The sequence below is a fragment of the Anoplolepis gracilipes genome, chromosome 10, assembly GCF_047496725.1.
Source record: "Anoplolepis gracilipes chromosome 10, ASM4749672v1, whole genome shotgun sequence".
Classification (NCBI taxonomy): domain Eukaryota; kingdom Metazoa; phylum Arthropoda; class Insecta; order Hymenoptera; family Formicidae; genus Anoplolepis; species Anoplolepis gracilipes.
In genome coordinates, this window is record NC_132979.1 from 3580326 (window position 1) to 3599708 (window position 19383).

General features: G+C 28.7%; 3 protein-coding genes, 1 non-coding gene and 2 pseudogenes across 5 annotated transcripts; 3 read left to right on the plus strand and 3 right to left on the minus strand.

Moving 5' to 3' along the window:
* Positions 1-347: 347 nt before the first annotated feature.
* Positions 348-6714, plus strand: Cep97 (centrosomal protein 97kDa). The gene is made up of 12 exons (XM_072900162.1): positions 348-534; positions 800-951; positions 1245-1403; positions 1483-1584; positions 1766-1962; positions 2234-2317; positions 2421-2716; positions 3719-3922; positions 3995-4600; positions 4697-4829; positions 4912-5137; positions 5220-6714. The coding sequence occupies exons 1-12, from the start codon at positions 522-524 to the stop codon at positions 5814-5816; spliced, it is 2769 nt and encodes a 922-aa protein (XP_072756263.1). The 5' UTR covers positions 348-521; the 3' UTR covers positions 5817-6714.
* A 1331-nt stretch (positions 6715-8045) lies between these two features.
* On the minus strand, positions 8046-11945 carry Cyp40 (Cyclophilin 40). Of its 2 annotated transcripts, none has more exons than XM_072900164.1 (6): positions 11215-11945; positions 10992-11129; positions 10453-10751; positions 9004-9138; positions 8658-8912; positions 8046-8591 (listed from the first exon to the last, which is right to left on the minus strand). In XM_072900164.1, exons 2-6 carry the CDS (start codon positions 11026-11028, stop codon positions 8373-8375), a joined length of 945 nt encoding a protein of 314 aa, XP_072756265.1. In that variant the 5' UTR covers positions 11029-11129; positions 11215-11945; the 3' UTR covers positions 8046-8372. The 2 variants fall into 2 exon arrangements, with proteins under 2 accessions (XP_072756265.1, XP_072756264.1); XM_072900163.1 differs by having other exon boundaries at positions 8052-8591; positions 11229-11945.
* On the plus strand, positions 11930-12759 carry LOC140670327 (cell division cycle protein 23 homolog; annotated as a pseudogene).
* A 397-nt stretch (positions 12760-13156) lies between these two features.
* LOC140670328 (uncharacterized) lies at positions 13157-14121 on the plus strand (annotated as a pseudogene).
* A 1991-nt stretch (positions 14122-16112) lies between these two features.
* On the minus strand, positions 16113-16184 carry Trnaq-cug (transfer RNA glutamine (anticodon CUG)). Its single transcript has one exon. It is a non-coding gene; the product is annotated as a tRNA-Gln (tRNA).
* Positions 16185-16992: 808 nt separating this feature from the next.
* On the minus strand, positions 16993-19321 carry Ndfip (Nedd4 family interacting protein). Its single transcript, XM_072901023.1, has 6 exons — positions 19113-19321; positions 18546-18707; positions 18339-18479; positions 18075-18198; positions 17806-17991; positions 16993-17713 (listed from the first exon to the last, which is right to left on the minus strand). The coding sequence occupies exons 1-6, from the start codon at positions 19137-19139 to the stop codon at positions 17610-17612; spliced, it is 744 nt and encodes a 247-aa protein (XP_072757124.1). The 5' UTR covers positions 19140-19321; the 3' UTR covers positions 16993-17609.
* Positions 19322-19383: the final 62 nt, after the last annotated feature.

Genomic DNA, 19383 nt, shown 5'->3' on the forward strand with positions numbered 1-19383 from the left:
TCTAAAATGGATCTAGATGGCGCCAGCGTACTTTAAAGAAAAAGCATCGTATAAGAAACGGCGGAGTGACTTCTGTCTCCTGTCAGGTTTCTCTCAGCTATCAAGCATAGCACGCTTGATCACGCAATTTGAAAATCAATATTAGCGAATATATGCCTTTCATAATTACAAATGTGACCTTTTCTTTTACATGATTATACAAATAATATTCTATCGTTGGTTATGAATAATAAATTAAATAAATAAAAATACTTAACAAATTTAATTATAAATCAATTACTTTTATCACCGACGAGTTCTTTTATTAAGGTCAGTTTTGACTGAAAATAATTTTCTCGGTTTATAAATTTGAAAAAATATGATTCGCAGAAAGGCATAGTTTTTTTAGGAAATATCGCCTCTTTGCAAATATTGAAAAACATATTATGTATGTATATATAATATATAGTTGAGTTTTCGTTGTATATATTTATGACCGCGACGACATCTCGGCGTCCGACATCCGACAGTTTGTGTTCATCATGGCTTCGATGGGTTAGTATTCTTCGTGAAAATGTTTAATTTGCCATTTTAATTTGTTTACGCGACGGTAATGAAACGATAGCGTAGATAAATCATTTTCCACTTTGCTCTTCATGAATTTTCTGTCGTTTATCGCATCAACGTATATTCAATTTTATGTCTATCCGTTCACGTTGATGGTTTGACGTTTTCTCTCTGTCGCCTTTTATTTAAACGCACGTTGTAGCCACATGTATCTCTGAGAAAGTTAAATTGAAAAATCTTTGCTCGTTTCTAGAATCTCTGATATGCGATACCCTCGACCTGAGCGGTCAGGGCCTCAAGAAACTCAGCCGATGTCCCTCAGATGCCGATATTAGTACGTTGATCATAGACGACAATGACATACAACGGCTTGATAATCTCGATTCTTATCACAGAATTACCAAGGTAATTTATGTAAATTTACATGAAAGATATTGTTAATTCATATATAAATATATAAATGGAAAGTGTTGTAACCAGCCTTTTTTTATATAAAAGGATTGTAAATTTTATATAAAGTTTATTATACTTTTATTACATTAACTTCAATTCTTTAAAACAGTATCAATTATTAGAATCGATAGAATTCTAGTGTTTATATATAATATAAAATTATTTATTTTATTAAGCAATATACAAAATTATATATATATATATATATATATATATATATATGTATATGGTTTTACTGATTTCAGCTTTCTATAGTCAGAAACCAATTATTGCGTATGTACGGTGTATCAAAATTACATAATCTTGTTACTCTCAATTTGGCAAACAATGGTATACTCACAATAGAAGGTATCAAGGACATGATTAATTTGCAGACTCTCTGTCTAGCGGGCAATAATATCAAGGTACGATGCAATGCAATCATAGTAATATTGTACAATTCTACAATATTATAATATATAATAATGATATATTATCTATTAGTCTATTGAACATTTACACACAAATATCAAATTGGAACATCTGGATTTGTCCGAAAACAGCATCAGCCATATTTCAGACATATCTTATCTGCGAACTTTAAAGGTATATCATTATGGTTATATTTTTGTATAAAATTATTATGTAATAATAATTAAATGCTTTGATTTGTTGCTTTATTTAATTATAAGATAGTTAATTATTAAATAGTTTAAAAGATGCTTTATAAATAGAATATATTTTTTATTTAGTGCATATTACTGTTATAAGATAAATAATGTTTTAGGAACTTTTTTTACATAACAATCGCATAATAACATTGCGTCAATGCGAGCGCTACTTACCCACATCCTTAGAAACATTTACATTGGCAAATAACAATATTACTGATCTGAATGAAATGTCACATTTGGGTAATCTTAAAAATCTGGTGAATTTCTCTATTGCTAACAATCCGTGTGTCAGTATGACAGGTAACAGTATGTATCCTTTTTGTAAATTACATGCATATACATTGCTATTTTATCTAGAAATTAGTAGATTTGTCAATGTTATTTTAATATTAATTATAGCTGTAAAGAAATTTGTTATATCAAAAAAACATAACACTGTAGAGTTCTATTTTTTAAATTCCATAAATGGTATCTTGCTGGTTAAATATTGCTTTCACAGTTATACTAGATACAAGAAAATTAGTTTACATTAATCATATAGCATTATCAATAGTATATTATTCTTAACAAATGGTCTATAGTGGATTCGACTATCGGCCTTTTGTTATTAATTGGTGTATGAGTTTAAAATCCATCGACGGTTATGCAGTTGATCCTCTTGAAAGGTGGGTTTCTCAAAAATATAAAAACACAATTAATATTATATCAAGATTGTGATTTGCATTGAATTTGAATGATCAAAACTAATTGGCAACAACATTTACTCAGCTTGAAAGCAGAGTGGCTGTATTCTCAGGGACGGGGAAGACAATTCCGCGTTGGTGAACATGCCTTACTTGCTCAATATCTAGCATCTGTCTGTCCGCTTTCGGGCGAGTCCTTAGAAAACGAGACGGACAGGAAACTTAGGCTCATACTGAGCAAAGCTCAACATCACCAACAGCAATTGAATCAACAGAGCGATGCCGGAAGCGTGCACAGCTTAAGTAGCGTGACAATGAGTCCTTCTCCAGCCACTAGACGTAGACTTAGTCTTAACAAGACAAACTCTCCCAGACGACCTAGTGAGTCCAATTCATCATTTTTGCATAGAGCGATATTGGAGACTCGAATGGAATGAGTTTTTTTTTTTTTTATCAAGGATTCTTAGAATCATTTCTTAGAATTCAATTTAACATCATAGTTGCGAGAAGTGGATTAGTGATGTAGATTTTCCAGTTGTCAAATTTTCCAATACACACATCATAGTTATGATCTATTTTCTCTAGTGCCAATGTTGACATACTATGAAGATAAATGCTTACACTCACCAAAATTTTATGAAGCAAAGTACTGTGTCTGCCATATTCCTTGCAAAGGTATCCAAGGTCAAATTGAGGATTTATCATATATTGAATAAATCACATAGCAGGAATGTGCAAGAATCTAACAGCAATTTTATCTTTTAATTTGTGCTTAATGAAAAAGTATATATTTCAGTTTATATCATCATCAAGTAGTACAAATTAAATTGAATTGCAAATTTATTTTTCTTATTTTTAGTAATTTTTATGTTAACAATAATATTAATCACATATAATATTTTTTTAGTGTTTCATTGTTAATTTATGTTTCACATCTTATATCTCACTTTTAGCAAATGTCAATCAATTATTTAAAACAATTGAAACATGAAAGAACCAACTTGGTTTGGATTCATGCACATGTCTATTCCTCTTATGCATAGTACTTTCTGAGCAATCGCTTCTTTAGGCTTATAGTGCAAACGACCATTGGCCGATGAAAGCAGTTAATATATATTATTACAGCTGTATACTTAGGATTTGATTAGCGTATTAGCATTGGACGATTTGGAAAAAGACCTTTTGACATAGTTCACATCTTTTCTTTGAATAGTGTAGTATAATTTTAATTAGACTACATATCATTCTTGCATGCTTTCTTGCTAGCAATGCTAGCATCTAGAGAAACTTCCCACAAGCACAAATATATTTTATATGAATAATATAATCTTGATTATCGCCTGATAAACATTAACAACGATATCAAATAATGTTTAACTTAAGCTTCCTCGAGGAACTCTCTGAAAATGAAATCGCCAGATCGAATGGTATCCAGCTGTCATACCGATGCCATGGTTTCTTCATGTCACGGTTTATTGAGCGGCGATCATGATTCGACGTTGATGACCCAAAGCTTAGATCCCAATATGCTCGCTGGTACATTGAACAACAGCAAAATATCAAACAACAGTCTGCAAGATATGGAAGGTACACAATTAAAGGTTACAATAATATAATTAGATAAATCAGACTAATAAGAAAAAAATTGTTTTTATCTAGAAACATCGAGTCCTTTGCAAGCGGCTACGAAACTTGTACCAGTACCAGAATCTTTGATGAGTCCAGATTTTCGTCCGCCATCGGGTCTTTCGCGTATTTTACCAAAAACTCCCACGCCAAGTAAATTAACGTCTCCCTGTCAGATAACAATACCTAGCAAACCATCTATGGATGGCGATGGAAAGGCAATTCCGATCATAAACACTGTCAATCCTATGGCGAAAACAAATCTAAGCGCTATAAAAGCGAACGCGCTCGTGAAGAGTAATTCAGCGACAAATTGCAGCGTCACGAAACCGAGCATAGCTAAACCGATCGTGACATATGCTAACACCAAACATCCGCACAGCGTAAAGATTAACAATTATGTTCAGAGTAAGACACTGCCTGCAAAGAGAAGTACAAAAAGTCCCAATCTAGCCAGAAGTATACAGCGACCAAAGAGCGCAAACGAGAGATTTAAAAGTAACTTGAACAAAGAAGATAAGAACGGTGATGCTGGTAATGGAACTCAAAGTAGCGATGAGGATAGTGAAGTATGTCAAGCGAAATTGGATAGTATTCGACATAGGGCTATTCAACGAAGACAAGAAGACAGCAACAAAGGTAAGACAACCTTTAAATAAGAGTATTAAAATAAAAATTAGTTTAATGGTACACATTAAATTAATGGATCCTTTTTTTATTGCTGCTGATTAACAGATCAAGATCAGACAGAAAAAGCTGTTATCTGTATTCAAAGAATGTGGCGAGGCTATCATACAAGGAATCTTAATAAGAAAGCTACTAATATATTAAAAACAATTGACATGATGAGAACAAATAAATACATCCAGTAAGCTTAAACACACTTTTGTCATGCAATTCTATATATATTATTTATAAAACAAAATATTCAAGTAGAACATTTTTTACAGGAAACTATCAACTGACATGGAAGCTACAAGAACCGCTCTCGAGAGCGAGCATAAGTTACAATTATTACAAATGCAAGCGATTAACGCATTATGGAAGAAAGTAGTCAGTTTACAACCAGGCAGCAATCGAGAGAATACCTTCAACGATACGGACAATAATACAATGCAACCGAATGCAGATGTAGTTAGTAATCTCGCTCAAACTTGCAATCTACTTCATACCCAAGTGAGTTTTTAATGGAGCAAGTTCTGTGATGGAATTCATAAAATTTTTCCAACGTCTTATATTTTTTTCTTTCTTTCGTTAGGTTCAGCAATTGCAGGATTCAATGTCCGAGATAAAGCGTTGCATGTCTAGTATGAAGCCAAGACCTGCTCTCGTTGATAACGGTGTCGCTACTCAAACGGAAATATCTGCCGTTCACACACCGGCGGGCGAAGAGAACACATTCCCGTATGGGCGTCCACTAATGAATAGACCGCAAAGTCTACCGATACATCAAACGATACACGAAGGAAACGAGAATAAGAGTTTTGCTTCCAACTTGGTGGACAGCGTGCTGAAGAAAGTGTCGCAATCCACTGATACGACAGACGACGAAGTTAATACGGATATTTTGAATTCAAATGAGAATCCAGAGGTGCCGCACTCGAACGATAATCCCGAGATGTTTAAGAGTTGCGAAGAGATAATAGAATCCGATTTTAAGGAGGCGGTCGAGAACGAGGTTGCGACAACCGATTACGAAAATATAATCGAAAACGCGGCGATAGATGGTGAGGTGTGCGAGGAAACGTTATGCAAGGAACTGCACAATTTAATCGAAACGGAAAATGGAGCGAAGGCTTATGAAAACTGCGACAAAGAGAACGCACTTAATGGGGACGATAAGGAAATCTCGTAAATTTGAATATGTCGAATTGTATTCGCACCATATGCCTTGTGAGTAGCGCAATCACGGTAAGACGGTCTGCACGTGTGGAAGAAAGAAAACGAATGTCGAATTTAATGCTCATTGTAAATAGTAATTCTAATCGTAATAATATTGTAAAACGAAATTTAATTTTAATCGTAAAAATCATTTTGTTACAAGAGGAAATTTTATCACATGTCGAACAACAAGCTGCCACTTTGACCGAATAATAATTCCCTCGTGCTTAAGTAAAAGAGATTGATACAAACACAGTGCGCGCATAAGCGCGATTTTAATAAAATTTATTTTCATAATTATAAAGTGCATTTAAGTTAAAAACTTAAATACAACTTTTTTGTTACACATTACTTCCATATACTGTCATCATAAAAAATTTCAGAAATTTTCCGTCCAAACATCTGACTGCTAACATGATAGTACATACATTCGTGTAAAACAAATTTATTTAACTGCACTGGTCATTTCTGAAAGTATTATACTAATTCTGTTTATATAGCTTTCTTTCCTCGAAATAGTTTCATAATCTCTAAGAAACCATAACTTGCATTTCAAAATATATCGGTTTTTCTCAATTAAAAAACGTAAAATATATATTTATTATTCATCTAATATCTAATCAGTTTCTGATTTTTTCACACAGAAATTTCGTATTTAATAATTTATTTATTTGTAATAAAAGGAGTATTATTTTTTATGTATACTAAAAATGCTAGAGCATTAAAAAATAGAATAGAGCAAAAGAGAGATATAATTGAATCTCTAGTCAATAACAGTAGCTTTTACATTTAGGTATACTGTAGATATTCACTTCAGATTGTTATGTATAGATATTACTTGAGGCTATGAAATAAACAAAATTTTCATTTAAGATCTGCTATATCGTTAAAAAGCACAATTAAGTCATATAAAAAAGATATAATGCTGTGTTTATTTTGATTCTGATTAATATTTATATACGACAAATAACTCATTGAACAATTCAATATTCTGCAAATACACGTGAGCTTAACAAATAAATTAACCTATACCTATATATTGATTGCAGTATATTCTATATATACATAGTCTATATTTCTTACTATGTACTCTTTACTATTCCCTCTCTTGTAATGATCTTAATTACTTTGCATTTGACCACGATACATAGAATGAAAATGTTATATAGAAATCAGTTTAGAATTAAAGTAGATTTAAGAAATTGAAAAATTTAACTTCTCTGCAATAAAGTTTATCTTATTTTGATGTTTTCTTTTAAAGTTAAATTTTAGATACAATATATCATTCAATTATAAAACGTACCAATATTAATTTTATGTGTATACGAAAAATGTCAAGTAATAAAAAAACAGTGAATAATAACATAAGAAAGGAAATAATTAAGAGTGACATTAAAAACACAATTATATTTGCTAATATTTTGATGCTTGAAATTTCTTGAATAATTCAACATTTTTATGAACTTTGAGCTGAATGTTCAATGTACGTCTAATGCAACTTGCAAGATATTTGCAGCAATGTTTGCTTCAATAGAGAAGCTTAGCTAAAAATTTTATTCTTGTGATTTGTCGAGAAAAAACATAATATGATATGTGATATATGAACCAAAATAACTTTCTTGTAATAGCATGGATTGGATAGATGTTTTCTTCGTGAAAAGAGAATGTAGAAACATAATTGTAATATTGTATTTATTTATCACATTCCCTGACAACTTATAAATTATACACATATAAGGCAATACATTCCTATTATTACATATTATTTACATTGCATTTTATATTTGTATTTAACATTGTTTTAAGAAATATACAGAGGAAATATGTTATGCAAATATTGTCTTTGAATATTAAATAATCCTAAAATATATTTTCTTATCCAAATATTATCCAAGTATTTTTATAGTAAATATATTTATTGATATATTTGCGTTTTTAATAAAAATTTATCAAAAGAGATATAATAAACAGAGAATTATTGATATATTTACATTTTCTTTTTTTCATTAGTACTATGACATATATACATAAATATATAATACAGTGAAATATTTGATTCAAATATTAAACTTTACTCTGTATTTTATTAATAAACCTATTAAAAATTTTTAGCTATGTATAAAAGTGTTTTAAGAAATCTGAAAAAATTTATATACTTTCTTTGATCCTTCTAAATAAAGACTAGATTAATAAATTTAAAAAATAATTTGTTTAAATATATTGTTTTATGACCATTTGTTTGCGAGAAATTGATGCTGTTAGAAAAACTACAGATAAAAATAATCCATCAGTATGGAATAAGGGTTAATTGAAATATTAGTATATTAATCATAAGTTGATTTTTATAATTATATAGTTTATCTTATAATTATTCATTATATTTTTATAAGTTTATTGTATAATTATCAATTAGAAATTATCAAATTTTTTAAATAGCTATTTAATTTTTTAATCTATATGAAGAGTGACGCATTTAAAAAATAAAAATATAAAAATTTGATGTAAATTTGATTATGAATGTAAAGCATGCTCAATGAAACATTTTCTGACATGTTGTTTTTTCAAATTCTAAATATGAATTTTCCATCTTTTTTAGTTTTCTTATTTCTCGTGCAATATCTTTATCATTAGGGTACATCTCAAATGCTCTCTCTAAATCTGCTATTCCTAATTTATATTCATTCAAGCCACTATAAGCTTGCCCTCTCCTAAATAAAGCTTTACCATTAGTATTGTCCGTTTCCAGAACCTGAATTAAATTGTACATTTAAATATAATGAATTCTTCCTGATTTTCTCATAAAATGTTTACTTACCTCATTACAAAAATGTATAACTTCACGATACTCTTTTCGTTTGAGATGTACAGCAGCTAAATTAAGCAATATAACTGATTTAAGATCTACCAATGAGACATAAATTGTATCTGGCATGTCTTTCTGCTCGCACATCCAGAGATAATACCGTAATGCTTTTTTATACTTTCTACCAGCATCTATAAAGTTCTTTTTGGAAAAATAAGTATTTCCAGAATCCTTTATCCTTCTTATAACTTTTTCCATGTATTTGTGCTAATAAAAATATGAATAAATTAAAATTAAAAGGTAATTTCATATTAATATATAGAAAATCATTTTCAAAATATATATATGAAAAATTTACACTGAGCTTATCAATATGTGAAGAATAATCCCAGTCTTCTGGCCATGGTGTATAAACATCCTCTGATCCATCGTTTTCTTCCAATCCCCAATTTTCATTTCTTTTCAATTCTCCACAATCAATTATAGTTATTTTCTAAACAAAGCAATCGTGACACTGAACATTTATTATAGATGGAAGAAACTATTATTATTGTGTATTAAGAGCAGGGACCCGGACCGAACCGGAACCAGGACCGATAACCGTTCCATAACCGTTTTTTTTTTCAGTCGGACCGCAACCGTAAACCATATTGAAATTCATTTAAATATATAATCGGAATCGTAACCGAAACTGTTAAATTATTTTCGATTTTTTCGATATTTTCCGGTTCTTATAATTTATTTTTACAAAATATTTGTATATTATAATTATATTGTGTGTGTATGTGTAGCATAAATATGTTATATTTAACACAATTTTTCTGTTTAATTTGTAATGACTGTTGTTCATAATACAACAAAAACACAACAAAAGAATTAATTGGCATCGTGAAAAGAGCGAAAAAGACAGTAATTAATTTCGAAATTTGACTTTTTACAATCTTTTTGTCTTTTTTGTTTTTTTAAGAAATATTATATATTATATTAAATATAATATAAATACATATATATATATATATATATATATATAATATTATATTTAATATAAAAACATAGTTATTTACATTTTCTCTTAATCTTTATATAATATGAATGTTTCAGGAAGACAGAAGTGAAAAAATAAATGTCATTGGAAGATAAATCTGATAAAAATAAAATTTTCAAAAAGAGGAAATTAGAAGAAAAATAAAAAAGAAATAAAAAAACAATGAGAGCAAACATTTATAATTAAATTGATATTATTTTAAAGAAAATTAAAGTATGTACTATTTACATTTGGTATTTTTTTTAAATTTTATTTTATAACAAAATATATGTAAGAAATATATAAGAAATATATAAATACAAGTAAATATATGAAAGAAAGAAAAAAAAATGTTTTTATATATAAAGAGAGAAAATATGTATATGTTGCATTTTACATAATCAATAATACAATTGCTAACAAAAAACAATGTGGACTTTCCAACAACCAATACAGTACTTTATTCTGTTATTTCTGTCTTTTTTCAATTAGACTGAGAAACAAAGATATAATAGAATACTGTATTGTGATGCACTGTGTTATCTGTGTCTTGCTGAAAATCCCATAATATAATTTACTAGAAAAGAATTAAAAAACAATAATTTTAAAAGAACCGGAACCGTAATCGAAAAAAAACCGTAATTTAACAGTTTCGATTTTCTAATTTATTACGAAACCGAAACTGAAATCGGAAGTTATTAAATTTTTTTGTTAAACCGTAACCGGAACTGAACCGTAATTTTATTCGGTCTGGGTTTCTGATTAAGAGATATACAATCTTACATCAATTGGAATGTCCTTGTCAGTCTTTGCTTTACTGATTTCTAATACTGCGCCCATGCCTTTTATAACTTTTCCGAATACTACATTAGTGTTGTCCAAATGCATGGAAGGTTGAACGGTAATGATAAATTGAGAACTATTGGTATGCGATTGCCCTTCATTTACCATACTAAGTAATCCGGCAGACCTGTGTTTCAATGTGAAATTTTCATCATTGAAGTAAGGACCATAAATACTTTCTCCACTAGTCCCATTAAAATTGATAATGTCTCCACCCTGGATCATAAACTGTGAAACGACTGCAGCAACGTAAAATTATACACATGACAGTTAATTATTGTAATCAATTATAACTCTCTTTTGCTTAAATAATTAATAAATCTATGCTTTACAAACACAGAAATTTATTTTTATATTGTACTCTCAAAATAATTATAACAATTGACAAACAAAACGGAACAAGGAGAAGAAGAATGATAAAATCAACTGATTAAAACCTATATTAGAGGATTAAATATTAAGAATTATAAAACGCATACCTTTGTGAAAAATACTTCCTTTGTAATGTAACCTCATGGCCTTTGTTCCAACGCCTTTCTCGCCGGTGCACAAAGCACGAAAATTCTCCGCCGTTTGAGGCACTACATTTTTGAATAATTCTATGATGATTCTTCCCACTGAATAATAATAATAAAATTATAATTTTTTTTTTTCGTGATATAACTAAATATTTACACTATTTTATAACCAATATTTTATAACCTCACACAAGATACCTTTCTCGGAACCTATCGCAACATCCAGAAAAACTATAGGATTATCCTTATCGGTAAGATCATTCATATTCTTTTTCGATGGATGTTTCATGTTTTCCTTGATAAAAATTCGTCGCTAACAATTTTACTCGTAAGTATATGAAATTATTCACTTGATGTGTAACGCACAGTTCGCGTAAACAAAAATGTCCATTTCAAGGTTACGTTCCAAAACGTCCTCTTTGAAAAAAATTTTACTCGAAATATATAGTACACGTAACATATACTATATTATATTGAATAAAATTTTCTTTGGAGAGGACGTTTTGGAACGGAACCCAAGTCTTTGACACAAGTACACGCGTTGTTTTTTTAATTGTTATCGCTAAAAAAATTACCAGAGAAATACACTAACACATTTCATTAATCATTGATTTATACAATCACGGAATTTATTATTTTTGAACATATAAATATATTTTCTGTAAATTCAAAAAACTTGCGTCTAAACTGCTCTGAATGATAACAAAGAATATTCGAACACGCGTCAAATGTCAACGAGAGACACGTGTACAAAATAATTCCTTTATTTGCACGAGATAAAGAGAGTTAAATTTGTTGGCGATAGCTCAAGCTAACTTTTGTAACTTGGAATATAATAAATATAATAAATATAACAAAAGAATGTAATAAAAGTTTGAGAGTAATCATTTCTTGATGCAATGACCAAATTTGTGTATTTCGAAAAATTCGATATATATATATATATATATTGCGTGAGTAATAGGTGCGTTCGCTCAATGCTCAATATTACTGCTATTATTTCTTATATTTATATCGTACATTCACGTGTTCATAATGTTTGTATTATAGGTTAGCGAAATTGAACTACTTGAAAAGTGTATAAAATTAGAATACACGATTTGACTACGGATATATCGGAGACTTGTCAACAGGAAGATACTTATACTTTAACAATAAGACATATTTTAATTTGAAAGAATGTGACAGCGCATATTTCACAAAGGATTCCAAAAGTCAGATTCCTATTCAAAAGTCAGATTTGTATTCACCTTATCTGTCAGAGAAGAAGAAAGGGGACGATATGACAGATGTGTCATCAGGTTCAACGAATGATAACTTGAAATTGCTTTGCGTTGATCTAAGAAAAGATCATTTGTCTTCAAAATTAGATAGTTATGACTTATTTCGGCTGCATTAATCATAGACAGCAAATAATTACCCAAACATTAGATGAGATGCTTCTTTATGGCACATATGAACTTAGAATTGTAGCTTACAGATAAAGGTTTAGCATTATTTGCCAACTGCGCTCAATAGGCTTTCAGAAAAATGATTATGTATCAGCTTTTTGCAATTGCAGTGCATTATACAAGAAATGAACTAGCAAATTTATTATTTAGGATATTTAAGTTGACAAATGAAAAATTTCAAATTAATGTTCTTAATTTGAGAATTAATAGATTATTTGATTTAATATTTTATATACCTTTATAATTAAAATATTTTTTCCATAATGTAATATTATAAAAGTATTTTTTATTCTAGATGTTAACAATGCAATAGAAACGTTTAAAAGGATAATAGAAGAAGATTGCCTTGATAACATGGATACATATTCCAATTTGGTTTATGTGAAGGAAATAAAAATTGAATTAGCATATTTGGTTATATAGATTGGAAATTTGTCATAGTAGGTAAATATTAATCAAATCTTTGTAAGAAGACATATTAATGTTACATTGAAAGAGAATGCTTTGAGATAAAAATTAAAATATCTTTTAAGAAATTATTATTATTAATTACAAATTAAGAAATGATTATTAAAAAAGCAGTGATGTATTTTTATAGAATATTGAAAATGAATCTGTAATATTTGTCAGCTTCGTCATTATTAAGACATGAATTTATGGAAATGAAAAACACCAATGCTGCAGTTCACAGTTAGATAAGCAATTAGTAACTCTTCGAACATTTTCTGCTTGTATCAATAATATATTATATATATATTATGTATTTTATTTTTCATTTGTTAATTTACCACAAAGGTAAATAGACCAGATTATAAAGCATAGTACGACTTAGATTAGACGATAAGGTCTTAAAAATGCCATTTTATGGACTGTATTATTACAAACAAATTTAACTCTTAAGACCCTATAACAGTAGAATGATTCTTGGCGAAACATACGAGAAGCAAGATAAAATTTCAGCCTTAAGGTGTACAATATGGGTGATATACATAAAATGAATAGCACTCTTAAAATTAGCAATGTATGTATTCAATATATGTAATATTGTAAAAGAAAAATAATAATATACATATATTTATATATAAAATTTTCTGTTATAGATTGTATGAGAAATTAGGAGAACACAATCACGTAGCAGCAACTTATATAGATTTTGCAATGGACAAATTTTGAAACGTTAGAAAATGATAAAATAGAATACATATAAATATCTCACATAGTATCACTTGAAGAGGGAACAAAGATTATGCAAATCATTTTGCAAAGATATATTCAAACAAATATCTTGATGAAATAAAAAAGGAAGTTAAAGTGCTATTAAAAATGATTGCTTCTTAGAGAAAAGAGCAGAAAGAATAGAAGAAACTTTTATTATAGTAAGTAAATATATTTTGTCCATAATAATCGGTAAATTAATTCGATTTTATAACTGTTCTCTCTAGGTTAATAATATGACTGAAACGAATCATATGATGTAATAAAGAGCACAAACATCTGAGATGCAACATCTGGGAGTCAGTTGTCACCTATGAATCTTTCATTTACTTCTATGCCATAAACAAGACAACATTTCCTATCTACAATTTTATCATTTGTAATTATGTATATAAATACAAAATATAAAATAATTTTGCATTATACATTTTTGTATAGTAAATTATTTTTCTTGAAAGTGTAATATATGTGTTAGTATTTCCAGATATTCACTCATGTTAAATGCATATAGGATTAAAAATTATTAACAAAAGGTGCATCAATCAGATGACAAAGATCAGTTTACAAAATTTTAATTTTATTATAATTTTGAATTAAAAAAAATTATTGATTTAACAATTTTTTTGTAAATTTTTTAATTATATTATTTTGTTTATTATATCGCGTAATTATATTAAAATATTATCTTACAGTAAAATTAATATATAATTAATTTCTATTATAAATATAAAATACAATCGATTATCAATTGAAGCGTTTAACTTCTTTGGCGAGATATTATATTATGACCAACGTTGTTTCATACAAAAGTATAATTCGTTTTATATATCACTATATTTGTTTATCTCTTTCAGACTTATTTTTTTATAAAAATATGTTAATATTTCCAAATAAATCGATATTTATATTTACTTCGTCATCAGAACTTTCACGGTAATTTCTCATTTCTCTGAACCTTTCATTCCTTGTGTGGCAAAGTTGCGACCAAGCGTCGGGGATAATAATATTCTTTTTTTTGTAAATGTTAAACCTGAAAGAAAAGATGTTAAATAAATCTGGCTATTAAAATTAACAAAAGTCGAAGCTTAGATGTTGGTGTATCGCGCCGTAAATCTTGAAAGATGAATTTTCCGATTCTTTCTTATATTAAATGCAGATCTGTAGTTTTTTTGTTATTCCAATCAGATGAAATTTAATTTTTTGCTTTTCAATTTCAGCGTTTAGTTTTACAAACATTTGTCAATTTTTCTTTTCTTCGTCTTCTACAAGTTTCACATGATTATATCATATCCTTTCATTAGTAGTATATCCTGTAAAAACTTAATATGATTAAATATATTATTAAATATATGCATGTGTTTTGTAAAATAATAATTTTAATAATACATATATATAAAATAAAAAAAATTTATTTTGATAAATCTGACAAAAGAAGAATTATCATTCCTATATAAGCGCATAATATTATATAATATTTAAGATCTATTCTTAGAATATTATATCTTCTAAAAATATACCTTAAATATATCTTAAATATTATATAATATTATGCACTTATAGGGATCTTTCATGAACTTTTGTTCCATTTCTTTCCTATCATCTTCGATACGTAATTTGTCCTGCATTAATACTTTGCAACGATTGTTTATGTTAATTTGTAATTCATCAATTAAATTATTCCCTTCTTCTATAATCTGCTTTGCTGATTCTAACAGAATGAAAAAAATCAATATATTATGCTGTTATTTTTACTACTTACACAGCTACGTATTAATAATTTATAAAAGTGTTACAAATAAGATTTAATATAAAAATATAAAATGATATACTTTTATCATGTTCTGTTTAATATCGTTTAGTATATCTATATCGCTCTGAATTTTCTCTAGTTCAGACTCATGTCCTCCAATAATTTTGTGGTAGTTATCGAGAATAAATGGTATTCGTACTATCACAAATTTCATTAACACGAGCTAAATAATAATTCTCGATCACATTTTTATTTGAGTTATGTTAAATTGTAGCCATAGATTTTCATGTGACTGCAGAAAAAAATATATATGCTTTATGACTTATATATATTTGTAAATATAAAATTATTTAAATTGTGTAAAAAAAATGTTAGCAAAAATATGATCATGAGATAATAGTAAAAATATTATCAAATTATAGATCATCAAAATTATTTATAAAATTATCATAAAAACTCAATTTAATACTATTTAATTTTATCTACTTCCGATCTCTTTTATTTGTACGTGTTCACAAATAAGCAAAATAGGTCATCTTGAATAATATTCGATAATCTTAATTATGTACATTAAAAATTAAAATTAATATTTATTGTTAATTAAAAGTGTTAAAAAGATAATAAAACAGAATATGTACACAAAATAAATAAAATTACAAAATAAGTAGGTCCCACCGAGATTTGAACTCGGATCGCTGGATTCAGAGTCCAGAGTGCTAACCATTACACCATGGGACCTCTTGCACAAGTGTGCAGCAGATAACGTACATAAAGCATTGAAATTTTTAAAGCATAAAAATTATTATCAATATTGCGCAATTTTGAAACATTATTATATGTCATATCTATAATTAATAACAAGTGTCAGCAATTTAAATACACGTTCTGACAGAGTTATTACATATATCTTTGATGACAGATAAAAATTTATTTCCTTTATGTATATTTGCATTATTTGGTATTATTATACCAAGAAATTATCAAAAATTTCATGTTGTGTATGATAAAAATAAATATTACATATTATAACGGAGTACAAAATAAGTTCATACAATATCATATGTGAAATGTAAGAGATTAATTAAAACTTGCTAATGGAAAAATTGGACTTTGCTTATCAAATATTTAATTTTACTTACAATTAGAATAGAGATTCAAACAACTTATTGTCAGTACAAATTAGAACTTACTTAACAAATGATCTAAATTTCCTCTTTGTTTAAAGGATGTTAAAATGGCAACAATTATAAAACGAAATAAGTGTGTAGGATATAGAAAACATAAAATATCTGAAATTCATTTTTTGTTTTATCATTGTAATAAGTAAGTATAACAAAGAAATCTCACAGAATAACGTATAATTGCATATCACTTATCCATATAATAAATTTTAATACATATATGTTATATTTATATATCTTTCATCTATATCTCACAGAATTTTTTCAATAAGAATTCTCACTATATTATATTTATATATATATATATATAGGTATATATGAAAATTATAATACTATATAAACAAGCAAGATATCGATACACTTATCATATACATATAGTAAGTAGTCAAATTTCTAGAAGCTTTTCTAGTGCTAAATCGTATTACATACTATCAGAACTTTTTTGTCCTCCATTACTTATTTGGAAATAATAACAAATAGTATATTTCATTTCTCCGCGCAATTAGTTTTGACTCGAATCGATATCCCGTAACAATTTCACACGCGCGTTTACATACTTCAGTGATTCGCATTTAAATACAACGTGCAAATGAATAAGATAATTGGCTTAAAACATTTTTCATATTATTTTGAGCAATAAAAAAGTACATTTTTTTCTTTCCGTACCCTATCTTGTACGATAACACTTAAAATAATATACGTGTTTGAGAGTGTGTGAGTGTGTGCATATGGATGTATACGCGAAAAACAAATTTATCTTTTTCATTTCTTTTTCGCATTATCTTCGTAGTGAATTTGGCAAATCGTTTTAAAGATCTTTGTTTTCGTCCTATATATATATATATAGATACGATTGATAAATATTACAATTTATAATTGATAATCTGTTGATTATATATTATACAAATATGACCCCACATAAAAATGCTCTTTGCTCTAAAGCCAAGTTGAATAAAGAAGAAAGGTGCAAATTCAATGGTTTTTAATAGAAAAAAAGTAGACGCTCCTGTGCACTACCAGACAGTAATCTCCAACCGCGTTTGATATTCAAATATTGAATGATGGCACGTACACAAATTAAAACTCCTAAAACAAGTAATATCATATTTCAGTACTTTTAATAACAGTAGTTACATTAAGATACCTTTTTGATTAAATTTCTTAAACATTATACAAACCAAATGCCATTATCAACCACCAGAGCCATGAGTTCTCACGCGAAGCAAGATCAGTAGAGTGTTTGACAATGAGTGTCCACTTTGTCAGAGACAATCCAAAACCTGCCAGTGCACCATAACGAGAGGCAATAGTGTGACAGAAACACATCAGTAACAGAAATCCAATCCAATTGAATAGGAATGCAACTATAAAAGACAGATAAATTAATATAAATAAATCGTTATACGCCTTAAAAGACATTAAACTTTTAAAGGAATAAGAATCTCACCAAGAAATGCTGTGAAGAACATAAAGTCTGTACCAAGTAATCCACTTTCTGGATCTCCTTCTGCAGCTTCGGTATCTATAGCCAATATTGTCAAAGGTTGTTGTGGTGATCTAATATTTCCTGGCTATAATAAAAATATTTAGAATATTTCTTTGGATTCAAAACTCTCAAAGCGTTTAAAATATAAATACATAAAAAAAATACATACATAAAAAATATATACATATATAAATATATAAAATTCTTTCAAGTACAGCTATGTACCATATGTACTTGAGGTTGTGGCTCGCCTTGTAGAGTTTTTTCACGTTGCACCTCTTCATAACTGGGCAATTTGGTAGCTACTTCATACGGAGGTGGTGCAGAAAAGTCTGGTTTTGGAGGTGGTATCTCTTCTCCATCGGTCTAAATAATTTTATTATCGAGTTAGTAATTATTTAATCTAAATTAATTTTTACTATGTTATATTACCATCCGATTTGCTGTTGTCAGATTGTTCGCCTGTGCACCAGCAGCAGAAGTTCCGGAATGACTGAGTATATCAACTTGCATGAATGGCATAGCTACAGTAACTGTAGGAATTTCGTTTTGATGTGACGTTTCTCCGCTGGTATCCGCACTTGTTTGAGGCGGCTATAAAACAAAGCATAGGATAGATTTCAATAAATACATATAGTTTGTGGAATGTCACTTTCAATTATTCTGCCTTAGGTCATAATCAATAAAAATATTCGTGATCAAGATATATATGTGACGGATCATAGATAACGATATTATATAAAATCCAATAAAAATGAACAAAATAACATGACATCATAGGAAAGCATTTTAACGATTTGAACTGAACCGATTATAATCGAGCGAGGAAATATTGACGATCACATGAGACAAATTTCCGTCATATAAATAACGTAAAAAATCGACGCGATGTTTTCGCGTAGAAATATTTCGCACGAGATTTCTTAGAACGAAAGGATAAAATGTCCTAGAAAGGTTTAGTGAATGGAACCATGTACGGTTCGTCGTCGGTGGACGTACCGTATTGTGACGAGCGTTACTGTCCATTTTCGGCCAGATTTCCTCGTGGCAATTGACAAACGGTATGGGAAATTATCTCCGTGAGGGACGGCACACGTTTATAAAACGTGAAATGCCGCTTTCCAAATTAATAAAAAGCGTTCACAATCCCGATGGCTGACAGCTGGTAAGTCGTAACCGACGTGACGTTTCACGGTCGCTCTAAAGTCACGTCCATCATCCTCGACACTTTATAGTTTACAGGTTCCGGTCACAAGGCGATCTGAATTCG